The 9,429-nt window shown below is 46.3% G+C and overlaps 1 protein-coding gene across 1 annotated transcript; it reads left to right on the forward strand.

Moving 5' to 3' along the window:
- Nucleotides 1-291: 291 nt before the first annotated feature.
- slc24a6a (solute carrier family 24 member 6a) lies at nt 292-8,947 on the forward strand (the record flags this gene model as incomplete). Its single annotated transcript, XM_080008248.1, has 17 exons — nt 292-400; nt 1,104-1,202; nt 2,764-2,840; nt 3,194-3,268; nt 3,442-3,526; nt 3,856-3,959; nt 4,091-4,165; nt 4,441-4,466; nt 4,575-4,628; nt 4,727-4,863; nt 5,755-5,843; nt 6,132-6,399; nt 6,692-6,858; nt 6,967-7,081; nt 7,191-7,303; nt 8,661-8,726; nt 8,837-8,947. 17 exons carry the CDS (start codon nt 292-294, stop codon nt 8,945-8,947), a joined length of 1,770 nt encoding a protein of 589 aa, XP_079864374.1.
- Nucleotides 8,948-9,429: the final 482 nt, after the last annotated feature.

Here is a 9,429-nt window from a genome sequence, read left to right on the forward strand (position 1 = left end):
ATTTTTTGTATTTGTTTTGAATGGGCCGCGCGTGGGCGTCGGGCGCCGCAGCGGGCGGTCCGCGCGGGGACGCCGAGGACGACGACGCGCGCGCTCGCTGAGGATTCCGCATCAAACAGCGACGAAGCTGCGACGGCGCCGCCGCGTGAGACGCCACAGTTGCTCTTCCCCTCGAACCGCAACGCACCGCACCGCACCGCACCGCACCGCACCGGGGCGGCGACCGGGGCGGCGACATGTTCTGAGCAGAAGGCGGGAGGGAGGAGGACGGCGGCGGCGGCGCGTGCCGACATGAAGGGGCCGGTGAGACCGAGGCGCGCGCGGCTCTTCCCGCGGCTCGTCGCGTGCGGTGTCGGTCTCCTGGCAGCCAGCTGCCTCGCGCACTGGCTCGAGGTGACAGGTGCGTTTCCCGCGTTATTGTAATTTTTTTTAATTTTATTTTACTATTATTATTATTATTATAATATTTTTTTAAATAAATAAATAAATAAAAATACAATAATCAGAAGAATAATTATACAACAACAAAGCAACGAATACATTGAAAAATATGTATGTGTATATGTACAGTGTGCAATGCTAGGGTACATTCAGTAAAAATATATAAATATAAAATATAATATAAAAATAGCAAAAATATATAACAAAAATAGATATATTCATATACATACATATATTTTATACTATATGTTTTAGACTTTTATATATTTTTTATATAAGTTAGATAATATTTTTCTCTTGATGTTTTCTCTTGTGTTTTTTCTTATATTGTTTTCCGTTATTTTCTTAATCATATTATTATTTTATTACTCTATACCTACTTTCTTCTGCACAGCCTTTGGAGTTTGCTCTTTTATCATCTCACTGCACCGTACTTGTATGACGTATGTGACATACAAAGTATGTTGAATCTTGAATAACTTTTGGAAAAAATAAACATAGAATTACCCACAAGGAGATGTGGTCACACTCGATGCCTCTCGTGCTACAACTTAAAGTCAAACTCTAAGGCTGGAACTCAAACTTATCTACCTGATGATCATGCAATCCACTCAGCCATGATAACACAGCAAATAAAAAACAATTTCAATCCATCCCTCCAGGGTCTAAAGAAGCCTCTGAGGACAGTGTCTTAATCTGGTCCAAGAAGGAGCTCAACCAGGAGCCAGAAGACAACCAGACCTCCAATATTCCCAAATATGGTTCGACCAGGTTCCCTGTAGTTGTGTGTGTGTGTGCGTGTGTGCGTGTGTGCGTGTGTGTGTGTGTGTGTGTGTGTGTGTGTATCAAGTAATTATCAGATGAATGCCACTTTGTCTCTTCTGTTCACCGATCTACCTATCTAGTCTTACCTTGTGCGTCTTCATTTATTTTAGTTAAGCCACCCCCCTCCCCATGTTGCTTGGCAACTGAATGCCGAATCTCTGGTCGCAACCTGTGTGCATCTGGAGCTGTTCAAAGTGTCTGTACTGTTGTAATGACCGGCTGATTAGAACACTCTCATCTGCAGGCCTGTCGGCGCTTTAGCCTTTGTTTGTTTGTTTTTGGCTGCGCTTCACCAGAGAGAGAGAGAGAGAGAGAGCGAGAGAGAGAGAGAGAGAGAGAGAGAGAGAGAGAGAGAGAGAGAGAGAGAGAGAGAGAGAGAGAGAGAGAGAGAGAGAGAGAGAGAGAGAGAGAGAGAGAGAGACAGACAGACAGACAGACAGACAGACAGACAGACAGACTCCTTTATTTGCTGTAAGTCATGTCACAGCAGCAGCAACTTGATCACGAAGGAACCAAAAAACAGAGACAAATCAGTCAACCGGTAAATAGGCAGCAAGAGAGTACAGACATCCCTCTTCAGAAATAACTGGGTACAAGAGAGAGAGAGATTGACGCACATTAGTGTACGGTTTTGTATACTATATCCTGTATGAAGTATACTGTGGTGTTACTGCGGATTTTGCACAACATCCTCTATCACGACATCCAGGTACACTGTAAGTCAGTATTCCAACTGGTTTTAAGCTATTTCAATTTGGTAAAAAAAAAAATATATACATATATGTTTATTTATACACATATAGTATAGGTTTATGTGGATTTCCATTTAGGATAAAAGGTATTTTCAGGACATGGAATGAATGTGTTCAGTGATTAATTCAGTAGTTGTGTATGGCGAGTGATGCAAGAAGAAGGAGAAAGGTCAAAGTGCGGAAATCACTCGCACGTACCGATGATTGATTAAGTCAAAACTTTTACTCTCATAAAGGGAAGCACTCTGCAGGACGATTCCATTTTCATTTTGCTGTTAATGGTCCATTGCAGTTGATCTAATGCCGGCTCGACCCCAAAGCCATGGAAGAGTTCTGCAAATTAAGCCGGGGGAAAATACCAAGCACCAAATTCAATCCGGATATTTATTTGTCTCTGTGTACACTGAGCTGATGCTGGACTCTCAGAGGCAGGGGAATAGAATACAGATATCGCTCAACATTGTGAATATTTCCAAGTGTTGGGTGAAATATTATGAGAGTCTGTGTCCAAAACCAAATATAGCGTTGGTCGTGTTGCGTGACGCGACCAGACCCACGATAACCTTCAAGCTCCTGGCCACCTGTTGCTAAGGGACACAGCAGGACACAGGTGGAGGGTGGAGGGCTGATGTCTCTTGTTTAATTGATTAAATACACCACCCCCAACCCCAACTCCCCACCACCCCACTTGCATCATTAGATCTCTCTCTCTCTTTCCCTCGGTGTTCCTCCATCTCTGTTCCAGCCATCCACGAGTTTCCTGAAGACATCTTCACTCTGAGGCAGCGGAGGCAGGGAGCGGTGCTTCTGCATGTCCTGTGTGTGAGTGACCACGGTGATCGCCCGTTTTTGCCCGAGGGTTTGTCGAGAAAACACGTACTATTTAGTAGGAACCACAAGTGGTGGGTAACAAAGTACACTTTCAGTTATGTATCTGTACTCAACGTGAGTGCAGCCGAAGAACTCAAACTCAGGTACAACAACTTATAACTAACATCAGTTGAAGAAAATGTGCTTTTGGATACTCAAGTACGTTTAAAAGCACTCCGGTGCTCATGTCGAAATTTGAATTAGAAATCTCCCCTTGCGGTTGAGCAACTGGATTTTGTGGTTTCTCCACCACGGCAAAGCACAAGGACAAACTCTGGCCAACAAGGTTTCTCTTGCGTTACCAGGCCGTCTACATGTTCTACGCTCTGGCCATCGTTTGCGACACTTATTTTGTGCCAGCGCTGGAAAAGATATCAGAGGTGAGTCCCCAGTGGGGTTTTTCTCTAAAGCGGTCGTGAAATGAAATAGATGTTTTGAGTCGGGCCGGCGTCAAATCTTTCACTTGGTGCATGGGAACAACCGTCTCAGCGGCGCTCACTGAGCAAGTGGTGGTTAGGAATCATCTCCTCCCTCTCTCCCCTCTGTCTTCTAGAACCTCCAGCTTAGCGAAGATGTTGCTGGGGCCACGTTCATGGCCGCGGGGAGCTCCGCCCCAGAGCTCTTCACCTCCCTGATTGGTCAGTTTATATATATCAGCCCCTTCGACTGGTCGTACGTTCACTCTCGTTGGCCGGCGGGCAGTGCCTTCCTCAACGCAACGACTTGTACTCAAATCGAGTTCAATTATCTAATTTATAGGATTCCGTTATCAACCCATGTATGTGTGTGTGTGTGTGTGTGTGTTACTTGTAAAAAAAATGCCATAATGGGGTTAAAAATTCGAGTTTTTAAATGATTGATGCTCATTACGAGAAAACAGAATTCTGTGGTAAACAAATGACAACTTGACAGGCATACAGCTATTGGTAATAGTTCACGATAAACTCTCTTCGTTTTGTGTGTTTAGGGGTGTTCATCACAAAGGGAGACCTGGGAGTGGGAACCATTGTAGGATCAGCTGTTTTTAACGTCCTAGTCATCATTGGCCTTTGTGGCATCTTCTCCGGACAGGTACATGCAGATAGGAGACTCCAGCATCAATCCCGTTCTCCTCAGTTCAATAAAACCAGGTTACACCGCTTGATTTACATTTTGGGTGACCTGAAAGTCTGTTGTTGTCCTGGTGTGCACCTCTCTCCTAGCCCATCTCTCTGAGCTGGTGGCCTCTGTTCCGCGACGCCATCTTCTACATCCTGTCCATACTGGTGCTCATCCTGGTAGGTTCAACCTCAATGGCACTTTGGTCACAGGTCAAACCATTTGGAGTAAAAAAAAAAAAACACATAGATTGTAACATAACCTATCATTGCCAAGAGAAAGAGTCAAAGCTCAGTCGAACCTGTGACCACAAGGGTGCTGGCGACATGTGAGCTAGAGTGAGAGTAAGAGCCTCAGCCAGAATTCATTTTGACATCTTCACATGTTTTGCTGCAAATCGAAAAAATGCCAGATACTGTATGGTGTTTGAAATCTAACTGAACTTTATTTGTAGGTGATCTACGATGAGAAGGTCCTATGGTAAGACCATGAGAAAAGCAGCTACTGTATGATGGCGGACTACAATCAATTTGAAGTCAAACAGGGAACAATAGAGAGAATAAATGTGTTCTCTTGGGTTCCTCGCAGGTGGGAGACCATCATCCTGATCTCCATGTACGGGATCTACATCCTCATCATGAAGTGAGTCCCTCCCACCGAGAACGACATCGGTTCACCCTGTGCCATAGTCTGAATGTGCGTCTTTGTGTGTGTGCACGCGCCCGCGCGTGCGTGTGTAGGTTCAACATGTCACTGTGTCGCTGGGTGGAGGGACACTGCATTCGGGGGGGCCAGCCCTGCCTGAGCAGTCTGCGACGCACCACCGCCGTGGGACACGCGGGAGACTGTGACACGGACATGGTGCCGCTGAAACCAGGTGAAGCTGTAGCTGTGTGGGCTCACAAGGTTGTGTGTGTGTGTGTGTGTGTGTGTGTGTGTGTGTGTGTGTGTGTGTGTGTGTGTGTGTGTGTGTGTGTGTGTGTGTGTCTTTGCGTACATACTGCATGTGGAAAACTGAGGAATTGAGAGAAAATTTTAAATACAGAGATAATCTTAGGGGGCAGCCGCGGCCTCACCTTCAGCCTTTAATGGGCTGAAGGTGATGCACCAATATCCATTTGTCTATCAATCCATCTGTCTATATATGTATCCTTCTGTCTATCTGTGCCGTATATATACAGTCTATGAGGAGACGTGCACTTAAAGACAGATTCCAGCACTAATATACAGCAATCACACAGCCTGACATAAATCTGCTGGAGAATGCGTCCGTCTCTATCTTCGTAAGAATGTGCGTGTGCGAGCGAGCGAGAGGAAGAGAAACAACATTTGTAAACGTTGTCGTATTTCTTCAGGCTTGTGAGACGTTCCCAGTGACACACTTAAAGCTGCCAATCAAACCCCCACAATCCCCCAGTGAGCGCGCAGCGAGCGGAAATAGAAGTAGTGCAGCAACAGAGACGAGCCCCCTTTTCTGCCTCACTCTCTCTCTCTCTCTCTCTCGCTCTCTCTCTCTCTCTCTCTCTAACCTTTGTTTGATGACATCCAATCTATCTCTTGCAAAACCAAAACTCTGCCCCACTTTCCTCTAGTCTCCTGCCAATCCTCCTCCATACCCGTATCAAACCTTCTCATCCCCCGTCTTCCTCACACTCTGTCTAACCCTCCGCTCACGTTATCAACCAACAACCAATGCTCTCGTCATCTCCGAACGTGGCTCAATGTCAATCCAACCCCCCTTCCATCCATCCCACCCTTCTCCACCCAGACTCGTGCCCGGTGGCCGGCCAGGACGCCGGCGTGGCCATGGCGGACGAGCTGCTGAGCGTGCACTCCCGCCAGCTCTCCTTCTCTGAGGCAAGCCTTCTCACGCCGCCTCCCCCTTCATCCTCGCGGAGACACCGTCTCTCAGAGGCCGAAGCCACGAAAAGTTTGTTCACAAACACGCATGCGAATGCACCGAAACACATCGCAACGTGCTACAGGTGATGCGATCAATCTGCCCCCCGCGGGCTTTCTTTTTTACCTGCATACAGTATGTCAAGGCCAAAGGAAAACAAGGATCTCAAAGTCTTCTCTGCAGATTCTGAGGCTCTTTAGCACTTGTCATGTCGTCTTACATTTCAGTTGCCCCCCCTTTCACAGAGGCAGCGGCTGATCCTGGCCAGGGGTCCGGACGAGGGGGCGGGCACCGCGGAGGAAGGCGCTGGCGGGCCTTGGGGGGTGGCGAACGGGGCCACGGCGGAGAGAGACCACCAGCCCCTGGAGGGGGAGAGGGAGCGAGGGAAGGAGGCGGGGGGAGAGATGGCGGCGGGGACGCAGTCCAAAGAGGAGGAGGAGGAGGAGGAGGAGGAGGAGGAGGAAGAGGAGAAGGGAGAGGAGAGCGATCCCTTTAGCCCCTTCGTCGTGCCGAGTGAGCTGACATGCGGTTGCGCGCGCGAGCACACACGCACGCACACACGTGTGCAGAAGCCACCCCCGCTGGCGAGCGCTGTTGGGGACCTTCGTTGCTAATTGATGGTTGTGTTGCCAATTAAAAGTCCCATTGCTAAAAGTTCAAGTTCACACAAACATTCATGTTCTCAAAAGCCCCACCACATTAATATTTATTTAACTTTAATGATGCCAGTAGGGAATAAGTTGTGTGTGTCTGTGTGTGTGTGTGTGTGTGTGTGTGTGTGTGTGTGTGTGTGTGTTCCCCTCAGATTCTTGCAGCGGTCGTCTGAAGTGGCTGCTGGCGTGGCCGGTGAGCTTGCTGCTCCACTGCACCGTGCCCAACTGCGCCCACCCACAGTGGCAGCGCTGGTACCTGGTTACCTTCCTGGCCTCCACGCTGTGGATCGCTCTCTTCTCTTACCTCATGGTCTGGATGGTATGGATATGGACACACTCGCACACACACGCACGCATGCACGCACGCACGCACGCACACACGCACACACACACACACACACACATTCACTGGGATGCCTCTCTGCAGGTGACCATCATTAGCTTCACGCTGGGAATCCCAGAAGTCCTCATGGGAATCACCTTCCTGGCAGCAGGCACCAGTGTCCCAGACTGCATGGCCAGCCTGATTGTGGCCCGCCAAGGTAAGTGTACCCGTGTGGGCAACGGTCTCGTGGCGTTATTTCACATCCCTCCCTGTGTACTGTGTAATTTCTTTGTATATGTGTGTGTGTCTGTGCTTGTTTGCCCCAGGTATGGGGGACATGGCCGTGTCTAACTCCATTGGCAGTAATATCTTCGACGTGCTGCTGGGCCTGGGCTTTCCATGGGCACTGAGGACTCTTATAGTGAACTATGGATCAGTGGTGAATACCTTCTACTTTATAGGCTTCTCAGCCTTCTCAGGGTCATAATGCCAAAAACAAGGTCCGGTTGATGGATTTGCATAAATCAGGTGTCTGAGCAACACAGCAAGTTTCAAGTTTCAAGTTTTTTTTTTTTCAAAAAAAACAAGCTGAATTAAAAACTGGACATTTTTCAGTCGGCCTTCCCTTCTTTTAACTTTATAGGCCAATATAAAAAGTAAAAAAAAAAATGAGTGAAAAGAGTGAAGAGCTTGGTGGTAAATGGTCAAACTGTCTAGAAGAAAAAATGTCTTATTCCAAGTGGCCAGGGCCTGTGTTTATCAAGCTTCTCAAAATAAGAATTTAATTAGAAAATTCTCAGTGATGCAAAGGAGGTCCTACTTTTCTCTAACCTGTTTGAGACTCCCAGCAGATGGCGTTGACACACAGACAAAGATCGATGTATTGAAGCAATAAGATCGAGAGATCTTATTGCTTCAATACATCGATCAAGTGCGTTACCGTGGATACTGACCCTGGTGTGCTGCGGTCTGTTATTGCTTAATATATATAAATATATATCATTTTTTTGTATATAGCTTTAACTTAAAAAAAATAATAATAAGGTTTGGGTTGTTTTGAAAAGAAAATTTAATTTAAAAAAAAGGTCCTCTGAAGCAACATCCTTCCAGCACAACAGGTTGGAACTTTGTTAATAAAGTGAATTCAACCTGTAGTGATTATTTACTGACATAAAAAAACTCGTGGGATCTAATCAATGAACAAAGTCGTAGCATAAATTAGATTGTTTGGTTCGATGTGAAATCATTTCAGTGACTCATCTTGCACAGGAAGGGTTTGCAACGCCTACAAGGAGGATGCCGCTACATTTCAGCTTCTTCAGCTTCAAGTTCTTACAAAAGTCAAAGCTGCTACTTGTTCATCTATTTGTCAATGATAAAATACTGTATCTACCACGTTTGGTATAATTTGGAGTTATAATGTGGGAGATCAAGGTTCAACATTTTCCCATTTCACAGAAGTTGTTGAAAAACTGGAATAAGAAGAGAAACTCAAATAATACTTATAATAATAATAATAATATTAATAATAATAATAAACCACGAGAACATTTGTGAAAACAAAACCTTGATAAATAAAGAAAGTTCCCAACAAGTGAAACAAACAGATCACACAGACAGTTAAAGCAGAACAGGAAACAATAAGCAACAAAAGATCACACTTTCTGAGGCGACAAAATGAAGGCTTCCTCGCTCCCATTTCGGCTGCTATTTATAGGTAGGCCCACGGGTAAATTAAACACAAATTAATTCCACTTTAATTAGTCGGTTGCTAAGCAGTGTGTTGTTCTGTTCAGGTTAAGATCAACAGCAGAGGCCTGGTGTACTCTGTGATCCTGCTGCTGGCGTCAGTCACACTCACCGTGAGTAGGAGCATCCGACGCTCGGCAACACATGACCGTACCCGACGCCTCCACCTCTCCACCTCTCATCACCCTCTCCTTCTCTTCCCCTCCCTGTCATCCCCGTTCAGGTCCTGAGCGTCCACCTGAACCGCTGGAGGCTGGACCGCAGGTTGGGCCTCTGTCTCATGCTGCTCTACGCCATCTTCCTCCTGTGCTCCATCGGCTTTGAACGGCTGTAGAGGACATTCATATACACACACACACACACAAACACACACACACACCTTTCTACATTCAACGCTTACCATATCCATTGAATATGACAGACATTTGCATTCCCTTGAGGCTGGTGTGTGTACAAGTGGCTTTATTCTTCTGTCTTTGAGAAGTATTTTGCATCGTTTTATACCAAGCCCACATTTTGTGATATCGGCTAACTACCTGTCGTCTCCCGATGACACACGTTTTTAACAGTGTTGACTTTGTATCGTGCCTCCTTCCACTGCCCCTGGAACTGCAAGGTTGTTGTTTTGAAATTGTGCGAGGTATCCCCCCGAAAAAAAGAAAAGAAAAGAAAGTTGTAGACATTAACGACCGCCGTGAAAAGTAAACCTAATAGAACAGATATGACTTATACAATTTGTTTATTCAGTGTATGTGTAGTTACTTTTGGGTTGTTTATTTTATGTGAAGGGTTCGTTGTAGACACTGTATCCTGCCT

Source organism: Zeus faber (assembly GCF_960531495.2).
Source record: "Zeus faber genome assembly, chromosome: 10".
NCBI lineage: Eukaryota > Metazoa > Chordata > Actinopteri > Zeiformes > Zeidae > Zeus > Zeus faber.